Source organism: Lissotriton helveticus, chromosome 6 (genome assembly GCF_964261635.1).
Source record: "Lissotriton helveticus chromosome 6, aLisHel1.1, whole genome shotgun sequence".
Lineage (NCBI taxonomy): Eukaryota > Metazoa > Chordata > Amphibia > Caudata > Salamandridae > Lissotriton > Lissotriton helveticus.
The window spans coordinates 1,084,118,620-1,084,140,453 of NC_136067.1; the positions used below are offsets into that span (position 1 = coordinate 1,084,118,620).

The 21,834-nt window shown below is 47.8% G+C and overlaps 1 protein-coding gene across 1 annotated transcript in view; it reads left to right on the forward strand.

Moving 5' to 3' along the window:
• Positions 1 to 21,834, forward strand: part of NUP133 (nucleoporin 133) — a 1,231,428-nt gene that overhangs the window by 1,076,431 nt on the left and 133,163 nt on the right. Inside the window, exon 24 of the mRNA XM_078648729.1 lies at positions 18,023 to 18,087. Within this exon, the coding sequence (XP_078504855.1) occupies positions 18,023 to 18,087 (65 nt within the window). The remainder of the gene's footprint in view (positions 1 to 18,022; positions 18,088 to 21,834) is intronic.

The following is a 21,834-nucleotide window of genomic DNA, read 5'->3' on the forward strand; positions in this document are numbered from 1 at the left end:
AGGGGAATGTATCTCTAACCATGGAGATAGACACCAAAATGGATACTTTTCTAGCCAAGTATGTCAAAGAAACTAAGAAGGGCACTGATCATGACTAGAGACTCTGCCAAGATAAATTACCAGATGTGGCGGGACCCCTTACCAAGATATTGGACATGGCTAAGGAGACTAGCGATTAAGTGTACTGATAGCTCCTGGAATCCTGAATAATTTTTCTGGAGAATGCCAATGTTGCTACTGATCTGAAAGAAACAGATATAGATTTTTTACCTTAGACTTACCCCCAGGCGTCCGACTGGATCCGGAAAGTTTTTCGTCAGCAGTACCCCTGCGTGTCGGAAGGTGGCATTGGTTGACTCTGCGTTCGTCGTCGTGGTCACCGGGATGACGTCGCAGTAGTTGCATAGACGCCGCCCTCGCGTGCTGACGTCAGTTCTTTCTTCTTCTGCGCCAGCAAGCGCAGATCCGGAGAGAGCGGTACCTCCAGTCACTTTTTGACTGACTTTTTCTCGACTTTTGTCGACTTCTTTTTTTGAGTCCATCGACTCCTGGTGCACGAGGGATGCCCGGCTTCAAGGCTTGCAGTTCCTGTCACTGACTTATCCGCACGGTGTGTGCCTCTACTACCTGGAACACGACCAAGACCCCAAGTCATGCTCCGACTGCTGAACCATGGCCCCGAAGTCTTTGCGGGAGCGGTCCCGGAAGCTTCTCGAGGCCCGGCAGTCGGCTCTGCGTCGCTCAAGGTCCCGGGCGCGTAGGAGGTCGAGGGACTGGTCATGGAGCCAACCCCATTCTTCATTTAAGTATTTGCACTTAGGTAAGTCGAAGCACAAGAAGAAGTCGAAGAAACATCGTCGCTCTTTGACTTCTCCCCGTCCGTCGGCTGACATGATGTGGGATGCAGGTGGTGCAGCTCCCGTGGCTCCGCATGCCGAGCCCGTAGGGTCGGCTCTGGGTTTCCCCCTCTTTCCGGGACCAGTAGTGACCCCAGCCCAGCTTTGTCAGTTTTACCAAGCAATGCACGCCGCACAGTCGGAGCGGCGTCGACCGACGCAGGTTCTGGCGCCGACGAGTACTTCTGTGCCCCTGTTCTACCCTGGCTTTTTGAGACCAGATTGGCAGCCAGAGGAGGGTGAGGAGGACTGGGAGGGGTCTGGGGACCCTTTGACCGACCAGTTGGTGTACGATCAGGACTGGCGAGAGGAACTGAGGGAAGCCAGTGATCTGGATACCTCACCAGACTTTGGCATGTTGTGTCCTCCTACCGTGGCTTCGGAGGAGGGAGCGTCATACGCAGTGGTTTTGCATAGGGCGGCCGAGGCTCCCCACCTCGAGCTACCTACGGTGGCAGTCAGGACTAACCTCCTGACAGAGATGCTTCAACCAGCAGCGAGCTCTTTGGAGCACCTGCTACAGTTTGATGAAGCCCTCACGGACATCCTTTTGGGCACCTGGTCCAGGCCCAACACAGGAGCTCCTGTGGACAGGATGATTGCCCGATGCCACTGCCCAGCCCGGGCGACCCCACTTTCCTCTCCCAACACCCCTCCCCTAAGAGGTTGGTGGTCCAAGCCTCCACCTCCAAAGGCGCATTCCATAACGCACCATCCAATAGGGAATCCAAAACGCTGGACCACCGTGGGAAGAAAATGTTTTCTTCCTCCAACTTGGGACTGCGGTCGCCAAACACCGCATGTCTGTTGGGCCGTTACACCCACTCCGTGTGGGACACGGTTGCGCAAGTGCTGCCTCAGTGCCTGGAGGAGGCCCGGGCCGTCTCACTCGAGCAGTTGCCGAAGGGAGAGACGCAGCAAAGTTTACCATCCGCTGTGGGCTAGATACCGCGACTCACTGGGCAGGACGATTTCCTCGTCAGTAGCCCTACGACGCTACGCCTGGTTGAGGTCAACTGGTTTTTCTGGGGATGTCCAATCCACTCTTATGAACATGCCCTTTGATGGCCATCGCCTTTTTGGCGACAAGGCAGACAACGCGCTGGAGCGCTTTAAGGGCTTTCGGGCTACGGCCAGGTCCTTGGGCCTCTCCACCACCCGCCCTGCGCTGTCTGCCTTTCGCCCCTTTCTTGGCTACAGAAGAGGTGCCCCGCCACGTCCCGCCCAGAGCCACAGGCAGGCGCAAGCAGTTCAGCCTCTGCGCAGTCGGGGACGTGGGAACCAGCGCCGTGATAATGGGAGCCAGCGGGCGGGCCTGTCCACCACAGCCCCCTCTGCAGCAGCCTCCAAACCCTCCTAATCTGACCTTCCCGGGCCACCAAACGCCAGTGAGCTGCAGGATTTGCCTTCACCTCCACCACTGGCACACCATCAATTCGGACAGGTGGGTTTTGCAAATAGTCCGAAGGGGTTACTCCCTCCCCTTCGAGACTATTTGCCACCTCAGTACCATGTATGTTAGAGGATCATCTGGCCCTTCTCCAACAGGAAGTTTTGGCACTCTTGGCCAAGGGGGGTAATCGAGTGTGTTCCTGCACCAGAAGTAGGTCATGGTAGCTGTTCTCACTACTTTCTGGTGCCCAAGAAGGATAAAGACCTTTGTCTTATCTTGGATCTCAGGAATGTCAACCGCTTCCTCCGGTAGGAAAAGTTCAAATTGTTGACCCTGGAGACTGGATGGTAGCGTTGGACTTGCAGGCCGCTTACTTTCACATCCCCGTACTGCCGGCACACCGGCGTTACCTGCGGTACATGGTAGGCCACGAGCTCTTTCAGTTTACCGTGCTCCCCTTTGGCCTTACCAGCACCCCTCGCTTGTTCACAAAAGTGATGGCGTTGGTCGCAGCTCATCTGCGCAGATCAGGGGTTCCAGTCTTCCCCCATCTCGACAACTTGCTGTTGAAGGCGGGCTCGGCCCAGGCTGTCGTCTCCCACCTCAACACTCCGGCCGACCTCCTGCATTCGCTGGGGTTCTCCATCAACGTGCCGAAGTCACACCTGACCCCCTCTCAGAAACTCCTCTTCATCAGAGTGGTTCTGGAGACGACACAGTTTCGGGATCATCCTCCCGAACAGCGAGTCCGGGATATTCGGGCTATGATTACGATCTTTGAGCCCCTATCCAAGGTTTCGGTCAGGATGACCCTGAGGCTGATGGGCCTCATGGCCTCCTGCATCCTGCTGGTCGATCACGCCAGGTGGCACATGCAGGCTCAGCAGTGGGACCTGAAGTTCCAGTGGGCGCAGCGTCCGACAAATCTGTCTGATTGCATCCAGATCTCGGAGGGCACTGCGCGACAATTGCAGTGGTGGCTCACAAACGAAGATTGGGTCAACAGCAGATCCCTCTCCCTTCCCCAACCAGAACACACGGTGGTGACAGACGCAACCCTTCTGGGATGGGGCGGCCACATGGGAGAGGCGGAGATCAGAGGCCTCTGGGCTCCGGTGGAGTCCAAGCTCCACATCAACCTTCTAGAGCTCAGATCAGGGGTTCCAGTCTCCCACTATCTCAACGACTGGCTGGTGAAGATGGGCTCGCCCCCAGGCTGTCGTCTCCCACCTCCATACTACAGCCTACCTCCTGCATTCGGTGGGGTACTCCAGCGAGTCAGGGATATTCGGGCTATGATTGCGATTTTTCAGCCTCTATCCCGGGTTTCGGTCAGGATGACCCTCAGACTGCTGGGTCTCATGGCCTCCTGCATCCTGCTTGTAGACCATGCCAGATGGCATATGCAGGTTCTGCAGTGGGACCTTAAGTTCCAGTGGGCAAAACATCAGGGGAATCTGGCCGATTGCTTCCAGATCATTTGCAGTGGTGGCTCACGAACCAGGGTTGGGTCGGCGGCAGATCCCTCTCCCTTCCTCAACCAGAGTTCACAGTAGTGACCGATGCTTCACTTCTGGGGTGAGGCGCCACATGGGGGAGGCGGAGATCAGAGACCTCTGGTCTCTTGAGGAGTCCGGGCTCCACATCAACCTCTGGAGCTTCGGGCAATTCGTCTTGCACTCAAAGCATTCCTTCCCTCTGTTCGGGGAAGAGTGGTGCAGGTGTTCACGGACAACACCACAGCCATGTGGTACAGGAACAGACAAGGCATGGTGGAATTGTGGACCCTATGTCAGGAGGCCCTCCACGTCTGGTTATGGCTGGAACATCAGGGCATATCCCGGGTGGGTCAATATCTGGCAGGTTCCCTGAACGCCAGGGCAGATAACTCAGCCACAGGTGCATGATGGATCACGAATGGCGTCTTCAATCGGAGGTGGTGCAAGGTCTCTTTCAACAGTGGGGAGTGGGAAGAGCCTAGGTTAGATCTATTTGCCACCGAAGAGAACGCTCAATGTCAGAAGTTCTGCTTGTTAGAATTTCCAAGGCGGCACTCGCTTGGCAAAGCTTTTCATCGCAAGTGGAGTTGCGGTCTTTATACGACTTACCGCCTATACCACTTCTGCCCAGAGTGCTGAAGATCAAGCGAGACCGGGCCCAAGTCATTCTTGTGGCTCCGGATTGGGCATGAAGAGTCTGGTACCCCGAGCTGCTCAACATGGCCATCGATCCTCCGATCAGACTGTCTCTTTGGGAGGATCTAATGTCGCAGCAGCAGGGGACGGTTCTTCACCCAAACCTGTCCAGCCTCCACCTCCTTGCATGGAAATTAAGCGGCGGCAATTGACGTCGTTTGACCTGCCTCCCGAAGTCTGTGATGTCATCTTGGCAGCCAGGCGTCCCTCCACTAAGATGGTATACGCATGCAGATGGAAAAAAAATTGTGGCATGGTGCACAGCAAAGGCTGTGGATCCCCTTTCCACACCTCTTTCTGAGGTTCTCTTGTTCCTCCTTTTTTTGGCCCAGCAAGGCTCTGCTCTGGGCACTCTAAAGGGCTACCTCTCGGCCATTTCAGCCTTATTTAGGCTTCCTGCTTCTCTTTTCAAGTCCCCTGTTGTAAATGGATTCCTTGAGGGTATTACTCATCTTTTTCTTCCTGTTCCCTTCGTAATGCCTCAGTGAAACTTGAGCTTGGTTCTTACCTACCTCATATGCGCTCCCTTTGAGCCGCTATATAACTGTCCTCTTAGACTTCTCACTTTGAAAACTGCCTTTCTGATGGCCATCACCTCTGCAAGCAGGGTGAGTGAGCTACAAGCTCTTACTTCCAAGCCTCCTTTTATAGCTGTCCATCCGGACAAGGTCATCTTTAGAACTAGACCTTCCTTTCTTCCCAACGTGGTTACTTCTTTCCACATTGACCAAACCTTCACATTGCCCACCTTCTTTCCGCCTCCGCATCCTTCAAAAGAGGAAGAGAGGCTCCACTATCTGGATCCAAAACCTGCGTTTTCCTTCTATTTGGATCGCACCAAACAATTCCGGGTGGACCACCAACTCTTTGTTGGTTACGTGGGCGCTAAGAAAGGTGGGGCCGTGCACAAATGGACCATCTCCAGGTGGGTCGGTTTGTATATCAAAATCTGCTACTCTTTGGCAAAGAAGGAGCCTCCAGTGGGACTGCGCGCCCATTCTAACAGGGCGACGACAGCTACTACTGCTTTGGGACGCAGAGTCCCACTAAATGACATCGGTCAGGCAGCTACGTGGGTATCGCTGCACATTTTCACCAAACACTACTGCCTAGACCGCCAAGTCCGGAGAGACGGCTTCTTTGGCTGTTCTGTTCTCCAGGTCTTTCTGGCGTGAACTTGGTTCACAGACCCAGCTCCGGGGTTGGTATTGCTGGGGTATCTATTCTAAGGTAAGGAATCTATAACTAATGGTTTCTTTCAGATGAACAAGTTACTTATCTACGGTAACAATATATCTGTAAGAAACATAGGTTAGTTATAGATTCCTTACCACCCCACCCATCCTTCCCATTCTGCAAACTGACTTCTAGGGTTAAGGACTTCCTTTCAGGGCCCTAGTTTTGTGAACCAGTGGTCAGTCTTGCATTGCTCTGCACTTCTGGCGCTGAAAGTCATGTACAGAACTGACATCAGCGCGCGTGGCCGGCATCTATGTAGCTAACGCATTATCATCCCGGCGACCACATCGGTGACGAACGCGGAGTCGACCAACGCCACCTTCCGACACGCACGGGTACAGCTGACGAAAAACTTTCCGTATCCAGTCTGACGCCTGGGGGTAATTCTAAGGTAAGGAATCTATAACTAAACTGTGTTTCTTACAGATATATCGTTACGGAAGGTAAGTAACTTGGTAAAATATGTCCATCTTAACATTCTTGGACAAGGCCCAAAAGATCTTAACCCCCAAGGTTTTCACAGGGGCCGGACAAAGAAGGGAGTTCAGCTGGCTGCTTCGAAAGTCACACTCCTCCGAGAGGACAATATGTTGAGAATGGCCATTGACCAGATCACAGCCAATCTGGAGATTTTTCTTCCTCTTAACTGCTTCAGCGCTACCGCGTTTACCTGCTGTGCGCTGAAGAAGTATAAATGGCTTGTTTGTGACAAAGCCAGCTAGTCATGAGCGCAGGGCAGGTAAAACCCATGACGAGCTGGCTTTGTCATTAGCGTCGAAGGGGTTAAGGAGTGGAAGAGAGAAGGGCACTAGACTTGCCTCTTGAGGAAACTCCTATGCTGGAAGTTATTGCGGTAAGTCCGCCTATTTTTCCCATATAAAAATCATGGGTAGGTTGGCAAAGTTCACCCACAATTGGGAGAAGCTAAACTCTGATGCTTGGGTCCTGCAAACTATCATTGGTTTTCACACAGATTGACTGTTCCCCAAAACAAGTTGTTCACCTATGACCGTTGTTCTTTTCAGAGGCAGAATCGCATTTGATGGAAAGGTAGCTGGAAACTGAATAGATAATTTCCAGATTCCACCTGCAACTGTGGAGATTGGTAAACAATTTCTTTCTGGTGGAAAAGATGGCCAGCCAGTAATAAACCTCAGAGAGTTCATTGAGTGGCTGGTATACTTTCTCTTCAAGATGGATGGTCTATTCACCTCCTTGTGGAGTATGCCCTTGGTTTGCATGCACATTACTATCCATGTGGAAGTTGCTGCTTTGGATATAGGCTAGCACTGGAGGGCTTCTCCTGCCCGGCAACAGCCCCAGGCAATAATCAACCAGGATACCAGAGCTTCGAAGGCCACAGAGAGGCAGAGGCCGAGGGAGGAAGGAGCTAGTAACCATCCCCGCAACAGCAAAGAAAGGTGAAGTGAGGAGGACACAGGGCTTAAAATTATCATAGTAAGCCCGACTCAAGTTTCCACGGCAGTCAAAGCAATGGGCTCCTCTAGTGGCATCCAGGCAGCAGTACATAAATGGGCCCGCCAGATGGGCCTCAGTCATGGCCCCCCTATTTCAGCAAATCTGCTGGGGTCACCTATCCCCAAGTCATGAGAGGCTCACTATTGGTACCAATACACAAAAAAGGCTCCCGGTCATCGCCCGAGAACTATAGGTTAAATGCAGTCCTGGACACAGAAGGGAAGTACTTTGCCAGCATTCTCCAAGCCTCAACAGATGGCATTAATTTAATCCTGATGAACCAAACAGGTTTCCAAAGGGGATGCCACATTGCGTAGAATCTCATTTGTCTGTCCCACTTGAGCGAAGTAACCATGGAAACCAAGGACACCGCCCTGTACACCAGTTTTATAAACTTCCTAACTGTATTTGATAGAAGATCGAGACTCTGGTCAAAGCTGAACACCTGGGTAATTCCTACCAATCTATTGAACGCCATTATTAATCGTTATACAGACACGTGGGTCAAAATAAAAAGTCAGCGCAGGATGGGCCACCACAGCAAAAATCAAGACAGATAAAAGGATTAAAACAAGGATGCATATTGGCACCACTACTGGATAGTTTGTATCTGGCAGACCTGCCAGTCTACCTACAGACGACAAGGACATTTCCACCAAAAATGGCAGGCACCCGAAAGCAATTGCTACAATTTGCAGATGACACTGTGCTCCTCGACCTGACACCTATTTGGTTACGACGACTCCTCAGCACACTAGCTATTGAGACTGCCACTGGGTTTCATTCTGCTAAAATCGTATGGGTATGGCGGAAGAACTCGGGAGGAGCAGGACAAACACTGCAGATTCTCTTTCAGGGGATACTCATCAATAGTCATAAGCACTGAATTATCTGCGCGCACGTGCGGGAACCCGGAGCATATACAAAATAAAATATATATATATATATGTGTATGTTTAGGTAAAGGAGTACATAGTACTAAATAAACTCACACATATACATGTATAACATAAAAATATGCAGCCCCATACATATCCAATAGGCTAAGAAGCCAAAGTTACATGTATTTTTCTAGTATGAAAATAACACCTATACATATAATGTAAGAGAAGGGCATGCACAGTATAGCATTCCGCAATAACCTTTTATTTTCATAAAAGAAAACGGGTAATATTAGGCAATTAGCCTAAAAAAGGCTGCATAAATAAATAACATCCTTGCACAGAAATGAAAACTGGCACCTCGCCTTTAAGGCCTCCGAGACCCTGAGCACTTTGCCTTTAAGGCCTCCAGGAGCCCTCTGCTCCCATCATGCACCACATGTGACAGTTAGGTCAGTTATTGTTTCCGGCTCCTTCTGTGAGGAACCTGGAGCTTGAGCTTAACTGATTTAGACTTTTTCCAGTCAGAATTGTTTTTTCTACTACTTTATTCGACATTTCTTGTTACTGGGTGTATTTACCAGTCTTTTTCTGACAAATTGGTCATTCTTTTTAGTCAGAAATGCCACCTTTATTTTATAAATGCCCTTCCTGTGGGAAGATGTCCAAATCTGATCCTCATTCGGTCTGCGTCGTGTGCCTACCTTCTTCTCACGACACAGAGACCTGCTACCACGGTCTTCAACTTTCAAGAAGAACATTGAATGACAGAGAAAAGATCAGACTTCTCGGTTTGATGGAGAGAGAAAAATATCAGAAAAGCGGCTCAGAGAGTCATCATACCTCTAGAGAGCCACCATACCTCTAGAGAGCCCTTCTCTCAGAGAAAAACGGCAAAGATTTACATCACCAGATGCTAGAAGTAAGAAAAAACATCACGGCTCGACGTCGACACCAACGACGCAAGTGAAATCGAAGTCGAAGACAAGATCACCATCCAAACATAAGTCGACGTCGAAACATGCTTCGGGCTCGAAGCATGATAGACCTCAGACGACATCGAAGCGCCCGTCGACATCAAGTCAGAGGTTGACGTCGAGATCTCCACCTCCTTCTCTAAGGTAGGCGTCAAGACACTCTAGATCAGTCTCTTGGACCCATCAGCGGTCTACGTCAAGGTCAAGATCGCCTTTGACAAAGTCGACGTCGAAGATGCCGCATGTACACCAGCGGTCGATGTTGAAGACACCAACGTCGAGGGCTTCTTCTCATAGGTCTCCACCGTCAAGAGTGTCGCCGCCACAGTCGTCATCGATGGTCACTCTGGTTCGACGTCAAGACGATCGACGTCGAGAGACAGACAATTTGTTCCTGCTGAAGACATAGAAAGACCGACGTCGAGATCACGGTGTTCAGCGTTGAGGGAAGCTTCTTCCTCGCCTGGTATCACTATTATACAGATTGCACCGGAGGGCTCTCATGACTATCAACATGTCACCAAGATGGTTGGAGGACATTAGGCACAGGAAAATCCAACCCAGGCCTTCTGAGAGACCTCCCCCTTACAGAATTCTCACGACCTTCTGCTGGTAGGTCCCCGAGGCGATCCAGATCTCCTTTAAGACGGCGTTCACGCTCCAAAGAGCGCACAAGGTCCCGCCGATCGCATACACCAAGGAGAAGATGGATTTTTTAGCTGTGTCCAATAGTGCATGCCTTAAATGTCAGAACTTGTTGTGCAGCGGCCGGATCATGCCTAAAGGTGAGTCTTTGCAGCTGCCAGTTCGATTCCTGAAGTTCATGAGAGAAGCACTGGCATCACCATCAGGGGAATCTGACATCATGCTTCAATAGATTGCCAAAGACACCCAATTTCACAGAGTAGCCCAACGACCTTCCTCCTGTTTAACCCAGCGTCATTGAAAGACTAACTGTGATGATAAAGTGACCCTGTGTTCTCTGTGATGCTTCTTAACGAGGGTCACCTTGGCCCCATCTAAAGCCTTCGAGATGACACCTCTTGGAAATGTTGTTTAGTTAATTGATTTGCTCCTGAGAAACTTTTTAAGTAGCTGTATTTTAACCAGGGTTTTGCCAAGTCACATTGCGTGTGACCGTGGGCGATGCTCTTAATCTATCTAGGATCAACAATTGCACTTAAACAGCTTTAGGCACTTTAATGCTTGCACTTTAGATTAATGTATTATTAAAAGTCATAGTGACCGTTTATTTAACAATTTTCTGAGTTTTTGTAATTTTTAGCCGCAGTACAATGTTAATGTTCTTATGGGCCCTGTAATGTTCGTAACATGCACAAATGAACTTATGGTTTTATTGTAATGATTTTAAATAATCGCACAATAAATAATTTATTTATCTGTAGGGTTTTGTGAAAGCTACAAATATCTGGTCTGCCTTGCAGAAAGGTTTAGTTCCGTCAATCTAATACATGAGTGCATTTAACATCTAACGTTTACACAGCTCTCTCTGTTATGGAGTCTAGAGAGGGGAATGAAGAATTTGAGCTCTATTATTTGGTTACGGTGAAAAGGGGAAACCTTCTTAGGCAGGAATCTAGAGTTGGTTCCGAGTACCACCCTGTCCTTTGGAACCTGAAAGAAAGGTTACTGTAGTGTGAGGGCTTGCATCTCAGTAATGCGTCTAAGAGAAGTTACTGAAACAAGAAAGGCCTCGTTCCAGGAGAGGTACTGGAGAGGGCAAGAGTGCAAGGGCTCAAAGTCCCATGAGTATGGTAAGGGCTATATTAAGATTCCATACTGGGGCTGGGGAACCCTGGGAGAATGACTCTTTTGAGAACTTTCATAAAGGCTTTAAACACTGATATGCGAAAAAGGTAGAAATGTGTAATGTTTCGCATGTATGTTGCTATGGCTGCTAAGTGCAGTCTTATGGAAGTGCTGGCTAGGCCCGGCTTTTGCAGATGCAGTAAATAGCATGTGATATCCTGGACTGCAGATTTTAGGAGGTCCATGTGTTGAGGATGAGGTAGTTGGCAAATCTCTTCCACTTTGCCGCATAACATGCACTTGCAGTTCATCTGCAAGACTCTAGTAGTATATCCAGGCATTCTTGCTGACGACTTAGGTAACTAAGCCTGAGGTTCTAGGGTGCCAAATTGCTAGATTGAGCTGCTAGGGTCTGGATGGTTCCCAGTGAGAAGGTCTGGCCTTTTGGGGAGCTTCTCATGGAGAATGATTGACATTTTGATGAGTGCAGGGAACCAGGGCTGTCAGTCCCTGGTGGTGTCTTCATGGACAAGAAACTGAGGTGTCAGCCGCATTTTCATCACCACAAAGGGAAGGGGCGAGAGAGACGGAAAAGCATAAGCACGACCAGTGTGTCCATAGTGTGTTGCAAATGGGTGTGGATACCTGGATGCGAAGCTTGGACGTTTTGTTTTTGAGGTTGGCAAAGAGATAAGTTGGAAGTAGCTGAAGAGGACTTGTAGGTGGAGATCCAACTCATGGGCTTGTTTGTTTTTCCTGCTGAGCAAGTCTGCAAGGTCATTGTCCACTCCTGGAAGATATTCTACCATGAGGTGGATGCAGTGAAGAAGTGCCAAATGCTTTGAGCTGACCAGGAGAGAGGCAGAGAGTGAGTGCCACTCTGCTTTTGTAGGTAGTACATGGCGATCATGTCTGTCCTGTCTAGGATCACCTTACCCCGAATGAGTGAAAGGAAGGCTGGTAAGAGCTGGAGGTAGCTGATGTGGTGTCCCTGCTTCCTCATGATAAGGGCACCCTCTTGCTATTGGAGGACTGCTCTGTGCAAATGCATGTCCCTGCTTTTAAAATAAGGAGAGCTGCACAGGGCCAATCCCATGGTATGAAGTATGAAGAGAAAAAATGGTTAACCCAATACAGTGAACCACACTAATAGATATCTCCCACAAATAAGCATTGGTAAGACAGGGAAATGATACGTTTCTGCTGCTGGATCAGTGAAGAAAGAAGGGGCTCAGGACATTTAATAGCCTTTTCAGGGAATAGAAAGATGATGATTGGTGGAACTGTTTCTTTTTACATATTATTGGGAAATATAGTTTTCTGAGTTTTGATTTCAGGATGCTGCTGGGGAAAGATGGAAGAAAGTAAAAGCATAATACCTGCCTCTTGTCCTGACACAAAGCCCGAAAATGGTAATCTGATTGAGACTTCTAGATGCAGAGTCCTTACCTTAGAATATTCCCCAGGCATCAGACTGGATCAGAAAAATCTTGAACAGTACCTCTGCACGCCGGTAACTGGCATCGTTCGGCTTGGCGGCGTCTGCGTCAGAAGTGACATGCGCAGTGCCTACATAGGAGCTACGCCGGTGTGCTTATATCAGTTCTTTTCTTTCCACAGCATCAGCACAATTCCAGAGAGCAATACCTCTTTCAACTTTTTGGTCAACATTTTCTTTTACTTTTATACACCTTTTTTGAGACTTTACCTACCTGTGTGTAGGGATGTCCCCTAAAAATCCTGTGGGGTTTAAACCTTGTGGTTCCCGTCACAGACAGATGTCTTTGACAGATCCCCATCTAATTTGCCACTAGTGCCTGAAGCCGGCCACAAATCTAAAGGTGCTGCATAAGCAAACCCTAAAGCACTTGACGTCTGACACCAGAGCACTCTACAACACTACAGTTCCCAGTCACATAGTAGACCATGGGCCCATTCACAAAGCTGTTGCAAGCGCTCATTACTGCTCAAAGTCATCAGGCAAGTCCCCCCCCAAAAAATCGAAACAATGCAACAAGTTGATGCGGTTTTCAACTTCACTGCACATGTCAAAGTCATCTGATGAGGTGTTCGGAATGACCTCACCACTCTAGGCAGTGCTCCCATGTGCCAACCGCAGCACCTGCCCCTGGGTCTGCTCTGAGTTTACCCAAATTTCCCGCAGTGAACCCCTCCCAGCTATGTGAGTTTTATGAGGCCATGCACCTAATTTTTGGGCGGGCCGTCTCCTCTGGTGTGCTTTTGGGCCCCATGGCTTCACTGTGTGCACTCGGGATTTCCGCAGGTGGGTCTGCCATCGGCGGCAGTGGGGCCAGCTAGATCTGCATCGGCTCAGTTCGCGAGACCACAACCTTCCCCGGAGCTAGTTCCAGTGACGTGGTACTCCGCAGCGGTGCTGATCTCTCCATAACCGACTCCACTACGATGCCGCTTCTGCGTTGACTCCGGTTGCAACTCGACCTTCCAAGTCAAAGCCAGGGCCTCCTTTTCGGACAGGCCCTGTGAGGAGTATGATTGGGAAGGATCTGAGGAGCCTCATGGCTACCTGAACCCCTTAGAAAAGCCCAAGGACAACTAGTATGAGGAAATGTTGGATGCCAGTGGTCTGGACAATTCCCCAGATATTGATCTAGTCTCTCCTCCTAGTGTAGCTTCAAAGGAAGGGGCTTCATTTGCCATGGTGTAAGGCGGCTGAGGTCATGGACCTTATGTTGCCCTCAGTCTTAGTCAAGGCGAAATTATTGGCAGAGGTGCTTCTGCCGGTAGTCATTCCCACAGAACTTCTCCCTTTTAATGAAGCCCTTACAGATGTCCTGCTCGGTGCGTGGGCCAAGCCCTGCACAGGGGTTCCTGTGCACAGGACAGTTGCCCGCTGCCATTGGCATGCTCCTGGGGACTCAGCATTCCTCACTCGACACCACATACCTGAGAGTCTGGTTGCCCAGGCCTCCACTTCCAAAGTCAGCACTGGTGTGTTCCCTTCCAAACCAAGAGGCTGGATAACTTTGGCAAGAGGATTTCTCTTCTGCTAGCCTTGCACTGCAGTTGGTGAACACTGCTTGCCTGTTGTGCTGATACAATCACACAGTTTGGAATTCATTTTCGCAAGCAATCTCGATCTCGGTATCCATGATCTTGGAAGAGGCCTGATCCATAATGACCCAGGATTTTGTCCATGGCAAAGAGGCAGCCAGTGTCACCATTCGCTGTGTACTGAATACAACTGACTCGCTAGGCAGAGCAATTTCACCGTCAGTGGCACTCAGATGCCACGACTAGCTGAGATCTACTGGCTTTTCAGCGGATTCATTCCAAGCATCCCTTATATACATGCCCTCCGATGGCACCCGCAATAAGGCAGATTTCACACTGGAGCGCTTTAGCGGCAGCCGGTCCATTGCCTGGCCACTGGGTTTCTCAGTGGCCCCATGCCAACCACATTTGGTCTGCCACCCCCCCCCCCTTCCATGCTACGGTCGGCGCTACCAGCCACATGCCTTCCTGCCCAGTCAGGAAGGCCCACAGACTCCCCTGTCCTTTCGTGGCTGAAGATCCAGCTCCCACCATCCTCATGGAACACTCAGCCAGAGGTCTACCTAGTCCACCACCCCCAGCAGCGGCAAAATGAAAACCACTTTAGTTTGCCCTCTTATTGTCACTGGCAGTTGGTGGCAGGATTCGACATCACCTGCCCAGCTTGCAGTCCGTAACATCAGGCAAGTCTGTACTTTAAATTATTCAGCGGGTTACTCCATCGGTCCCTTTCTTAGAGTCCCCACTGTTCAAGCCACCATCCCCAAACCAGCTGACCGATGACCACCTCTCCCTGCTCCATCAAGAAGTGAAGGCTCTTTAGGCCAAAGGAGCCATTGAGAGGGTGATAACATCAGAAGTAGATTGTAGTTGGAGTTCCTACTACTTTCTGGAGGCCAAGAAGGAGGGAGGTCTCTACCTTATGTTAGACCTTCAGCCTCTCAACTTCTTCCTGAAGAAGGAGAAATTCAAGATGCTCATGTTTGCACAGGTTCTGTCTGACTGGATCCTGGAGATTGAATGGTAGTGCTGGAATTGTAGGATGCCTACTTCCACATCCCTGTTCTGCCTGCCCTCAGGTGTTATGTGCGATTTCACTCAGGGGCAAGAGCTTTTTTAGTTCGCTGTGCTCCCTTTTTGGCTACCAGCACCACTCTGGTGTTCACCAATGTGATGTTGGTGGTTGCAGCACATCTGTGGAGGGCAGGGGTCAACAGTCTTCCCCTACCTCGATGACTGTCTGTTCAAAGCAGGCCCGCCCCAAACAGTTGTCTCCCACCTCGAGACTGCGGCAGACCTCCTGCATATGCAGGGGTTCACAATCAACATCGGTGGCGTGTTTACAGAGTGAGCATGTGTTGAGGAGCATGCAAGCAAGGTGGGGCCTTTAGGTGCCAGCACCATATCTAAAAGGGTTTGGGCTGGTCGGATGACCTGTCCCAGGTAAGTGAGGGGGTGGGAGCTGGGCCTAGGCACCTGCTCAATAGGGTTGCACAGCAGTCGCCATTAAGTAGGTCCTAGAGTGGAAGCGCAGGGGTGAGGTGGGCTGTCCTAGGGAAGGGCGGGAAGAAGATGCAAGAAGCGGCCGATAACACATGCGAGCAGGTAAGTGGGCCTCGAGGGAGGAAAAGCACAGGACGGGGGATAAAAGGGCCTGGGGAGAAAGGAGGGAGACAAAATTGGTAAAAAGTGTCAAAAAGAAACAAAACAAAGGCGAGAGTACAAAGACTAAGGAAAGTGGCTCTAAGAATGTGACGTCAAGTGTGAGATTTGAGTTTGCAAAAGAGCGAAACAGAGATAGTCTAAAAATAAAAGAGCACAGACAGACCATAAGAAAAGCAGAGGGCACAGAAAGAGCCCAAAAAGAGCACAGAAAGGCAGTGAAAGTAGTCCAAGATGGCACAGAGCAAAAGAGAGCAGAGCGATCAATGAGTGAGAAAGAGAAGTCAAGAAAACAGTGTGTGAACAGGAGGACCGAGGGCCCAAGAGGCGAGAGAGTGGAGGGAAGGTGAGAGGAGCAGCAGGAGTGAGACAGGGCCTCGAGGCACTAAGGCCAGGTCGGAAAAATCCTAGACTGGTTGGAGGACCAGTACCAGGTAAGAGAGGGGGGGGAGTTAGGCCTAGTCTAGCCCTCAATTGGCTGATGACAATTGAGAGTGACAACCCTAAGTTGCTCCAGTTGTCTGTTTCCTTTGAGGAGCTATACTTCACTGTGGAACTTTAGGTAATATTACAGCATGGAAATGCAGATGGACTTTCTGGTCGATTTACCAAGCAAATGAATAAGCTTCTCCAGCTGAGGCGTACGTCTCAGGCAGTTTAATCTACAATGGGCATCTGCATTGAAGGTCAGATTCGTCCTTTTGTAGTTTTCCTGCAGGGCACCTGCTAAAACTTCCTTGTCTGCCTCCCTTGCCCGCCACGTGATTTGGCGTTCTGTCTCAGCTTGAATACACTTCTGTGCCAAAACCGGATTCCTGCCACATATGAACCTTGCATGCACAAATAATGTGCATTGAAATACATCAATTGACTACATTTGGGGGGCCATTTCCAAACAGTGTGCAGGAGCTGATTGGTCAATGCAGTACAGATGAGGATAGCCTGCAAACCAGGAGTGGAGTCTGATTGCTATCCTCCAGCCATCTATCAACTGAGCCTGGTTTAAGGTTCCTTCTAGGAGAGCTGTTAGAACTACCTGGTGAAAAGTGTGCCCTGCCTTCTACGAGAAAGGATTTCTGGACAGCACGCTCCAGAGGAAAGCCTGTCTGAAATTAGTTTGAGCCCAGCTGCCTAACAACCCCTGGGAAGCTAAGCAGGAGAGAAAGCTTGAACTCCCATCTCCACTGCCTGATGCTTGTTGAAGTATCGTCTTGTACAGAGTCTTGGGGTTAAACCTTTTTGCTTCGCTCCATTTGTTGCCTTCACTAGACCTTGAGGATCACCTCTGTTTTGTCTACAGTCTTAGGGACTGTCAAAGTGGTAATTAACTGAGACTTCCCTGATCTCTGAAGCAAAAATAATGTTCCGATCTGTTGTGTGGTTTTGTTTATATCAGCAGTTGAAAACCTGACTCATGTTTCCCCCTGTGCATGTCCCTCGTCTCGAGGACACAATCCAGAACCCACTCTAGCAAGGCAAAAAAAAAACACCAGCCATCCACGGCTTCAAAGATACTGCATCCCTAAGTAAATATTACTGACCCCTGGTGCTTGAAAATCCCAACTGTACAATCCATCTGCAAAGATACTGTACCTTTTAGTGCAGCCACATGAAATTAGGAGTACTCTTGTGTTCAGGTACTGGGACCACCTTCAGTACTCTAATACTGTGATCTCCTGTGGACCTCTGTGTCTCTGGTACTGAGACCTGTACGTTACCCCCTTAGACCTTCTTTATATGCCATGATCAGTGATTCTCCTTCAAGGGGAAGTTGATTGACTCCTCTCCAAACATGTAAGGAGTATAACAACATTTGACAACCTTTAAAGCTGTCTGCAGTCCCACTGACACAGTCCCATTTGAACTAACCAACTAGATTCTGTGGATGCTGCTGCATCTGAGAGCTAACCATGCATATGGTTTCGGGCGTCTTCGGATCTGAGGGTAGGTTTGCAAATCTAATATTTACAAGCAACACTGAAAAAGCATTGTCACTGTCTTCTCTGTGAAATAAGCATAGCACCTACCCCATAGGTGTGATGAAGAAAATGTAAGCCATGTGCTTGGCTAGGAAGTGTTTAGATGGTCCTTATTTGTTCAATCTCTTACACGAACATACACACCCCTCCTCTGTCTCTTTCTCTTCTAATATGTTGTTGGTATCAGGTAGGGCAGCTGGACTGTCTTTCCACCCCCATTCTCCTGCTGTATGAAGGTTTCCACATTCCAACATCCTGCACTGGGATATGAGGTATGTTGCATGTTAAAAATGTTTGTGTCTTCAGAACGATACATGTGTGCACATGAAACTGTATTCCATTTTAATGCGAATTACTACTACTGCTTCACTTATTAAGAGGTTAAAGATGATAATATTGACTTACTCACATCTAAGCAGATCTTTTATTCTGTTTGAGTTAGAATGCTATGGTGCATACATTGTGTTTTTACCGAGATCTCATTCTAAGACATATCCAACAATGTTTTCCCCAATCAGGAGGAAGAAGAGGATGTTGATGCACTGAAACTTGAAATACTGAGCAAGGCCCTTCAACGTGACACGTACGTCCTAATTGCAGTCATTTAAACTGGCCAGTTCCCTATGTCCCTAAACTTTCGTTAATCTTTTTTTTCGGGGGCATCACAGAACATTTTATAATTTAACATGCCATTTTTAAACATAGAACTATTTTTAGATTGTGGTTTTATTTTGTGAATTAGATAACTAATCTGGGACTAAATAGATGTGTGCATGTAAGAAATGAAGCCCTATATTCACTTACATCATCTGTGCTGCAAGGAATTCATGTTTGAATGTCATTACTTTACTTATACTCTGCTATTCAATTGGAACTCTCTGGTTTGCTTATTAATGTATAAACTTTCTTGCTTGTGGTCTCCAAGCCGTACTCATCTAAGATTTAAAGACAGTCGGTAATCCACTTTTGTCTGGTCTATCATTATGTCCGTATTTGCAGCCTGGATTTTTATACACGCTAATATCGGATTGTCTTGGAATAAATATATATACATATATATATATATATTCTCCAACAAGCATGATTGCTTTGGGGTCCAGTAGGTCTTGTGTAGTAACCAGCATTTCTTCGTCCAGATTCAAACCTTTAGAATACCCAGTGTCATATTTAATTTTCATCCTGGATTCAAGTCGTCTCAACTCTGTAGTCCAATCACCCCCTCTTTCCTTGGTGGGTATGGTATCAAGTACTACAAATTTCATCCGATTGCAATTTTGGGCATGGTGTATTTTAAAATGGCGAGCCACCGAATAATGCTGATCATTGTTCCGAAACACGCTTCTTAGCCCTATGAATTGTGCTGCCTATGTAGGCAAGTTTACATGGACATATAAGCGCGTATACTACATACTCTGTATCACAAGTAAGGTGCTTGTTGATGATAAATGGTTTCTGATCTGATGACAACTGGACTCGTTTGCAACTGTTACTGAACTTACACGCCTTACATCGTTTACATGTATAGAAACCTTTGACATTATGTCAAGTCATTTCAGGTTTGACCAATGATTGACACAACAAATCCTGTAAGGCTTTGGCCTATCTGAATATTATCTGCGGGTGTTCACCGATAGCCGGTGCCAAATCTGGATCTGTCTGTAGCGCACACCAATATTTTTAAAGAATCTTTCTCAAATTTGAGGATTGGTTGTTATAAGGGCTGATAAATCTGATTTTCTCATCTATTGTGTCTTTGGGCTTTGGAAATAGTAGATGGTTTCTATCCAGTTTTTTCACTTTTTCAAAAGCACTTAATACAGTTTGGTTACTATATCCTCTTTCTTTAAATCTTTGTTGAATGATAGCTACCTCATTGTCGAATCCTTCCTCACTGCTTCAATGTCTCCTAGCTCATTAATTCGCCGTAGAGAATGCTTTCTTTTTTTTTTAATGGTTTTTATTAGCATTTTATATAGTGTATACAATCAACATAGTCAGTTGCAGGCAGCACCAAGGTTGGCCCTTAAACTTTAGTACATTGCTATGGTCATGCTTACCCACTTGGTGGTATGGTTTGATAGAAGAAGGCGATGAAAGGTGGAAAAGGACAGCACAGTAGGAATAGAGAGGAGAAAGGGATAGTATAGCCTATTAGAGAGGTATACAATCAAGGCAAAATCCATAGCGACCGAAATGTCAAACTGCATATCAATTGTCCTCAGCTCAGGGTCCTTGAGGTTGTTTCTGAGGCTCCCCATGCGCAAAAAAAAAGTTAGGTTCACTCGTTTATGGGGGCTTGTATGGGTCAGGAGACCTGTCCAGGGCTTCCCACAGGCCCCTGGACGACGCCTTCCAGGGGGAGTACTGCAACGCCAAACTGTCCGCTCCCCTGAGGTGAGTAATCCAGTTTAGCCATCCTTGGTAGCTAACTTTGCTAGTGTCTTTCCAGTTGTTTAGAACCAGTTTAACAGCCGCAGTCAGTAGTAAGTCCATTACCTCCTTATCCTTCTCACAGGAGAGATCAGTCCTCATAAATGCTGTGGCAAGGGAAGCGAAGTCCCTCATTGTTTTTTATTTAAACACATTGTCAGTGAAGTCAAACACCCTTCCCCAGAATACCTTGAGTGTTGGGCAGTGGAAGATAAGGTGTGCTATGTCCCCCTTCTGTGTATTGCAGTTCCAGCATAGAGAGTCCTCCCTGAGGCCTAGTGTGTAAAGTCGGTCTGGGGTCCAGCAGGTCTTGTGTAGTAACCAGTATTTTGTTTGTGCTAGGACTGGGGTGATCTTGTTTTCTGTGGCCGAGGACCAGAGTTTTCCACTCCAGGTAATTTAGCGGGAGATTAAGCTGTTTGTCCCAATATTCGGTTGTTTTAGCATTGAGTTTGCAGGGATGTGGAATATTTTTAAAAATGTACTTGTCCAAGGGACAACAGGCTACCAAAATCTACTTGCCCTGCAATGAAATCAACTTGTCCAGACTCCTACTTATTTAATTATTTGATGTGCATGCACTGAAAAAAACGATATTACAATGTACATTTTGCATTAGGAATTGGCAAATAAAAAACAGTAACAAAAATTTTAGACCCAAGCTGATCTCTACAAAACATCTGTGCTCCAGCCCTAAGTCAGAGATGGACATAAATGTTATTCTTTATATGCCTTAACTATGTTTTATTCAGCAGAGCAAAGGATGTTTTTTTCTGATTCATCTGTAAAGGGCAAGATTCAGAACTCTTTTCTTCTTAGCAGACAGTTCGGTATATTTCAGTCCAATTAACATCATCTCACATGATGTGAAAGATTTTCATTTGGGTGGCTGTAACATTGCAACATGTAATGGTAATAAAGACAACTCTTGAGGCTGGGCCCATGGTTGAGCAATCAGCCGGAGAGAGAGGGTCAGGTTTATGCCTAAAATATGGATGTCTTACCAGCAGTCCCAAAGAGACGGTACCATTAAACTTGGTAAAGAGTCAGTAGGATCTTCAACAAAACCCAGTTTGTGTTACCGATTTACAAAAAGGATTTCTAAGTCTTTCCATAGGAAACAACTGATTGAAAGTGTTGGAAGGCTTCAGTGGATTTCAGAACCATTTACCTTACCTGTGTTAGATAGGTAAAACTAACTCAATAACCAGTTGTGCAGCAGCCGTGGTGACATCTGAAATGACTAACCTCATGCAAGTAGCTGGTATCAGGGTCAAGGGTCTGAAAATCCTTCTCTTGTGAATCTTGTCAGTCCCAGCAGGATTTTGATGTGGTATGATACAAACTGAAAGGAATACGATCTATAAAAATGCACTGGTATGCTCATGATGAACTGCTGAATAAATCCTGTGTTAAAACTATGAACAACATATTGGAAGGATGAATTGTGCGTTATCAGTATGGACAACATATCAGAAGAAATGCCAGTGTTTTCAAAACAGTTGTGGTTGGAGCTGTGAGGTTCCGCCAGTAATAGTTACCACAGTGCAGTGGCTGAATTAGACTTCTGCAGCAAATTCAACACAAACATTCCACCTTAAGGAGAGCTGCAAAATTAACCTGTATGGATTACTCAATGTCATTTTCGGTAAGCTCCTTGAAGAAGTAGTTGGCATTCACCCCAACCGTTATTCTCCAGTGAGGGTAGTCTGCCCTGTAAGAAAATACAGATCACTGTCTCCAGGTCCAGTGTATCCTCGTAAGACATAAGCCAAAGAACTATTGATATTTGCCTGATCTAATTTTAAAAGAATCCAACAGGGATCATGTCTGCAGCGTGGTCTGGCCCAAACACCACTTGCTTACCTGCAGGTTGTCAAGAAATGGACCCAGAGTCTGG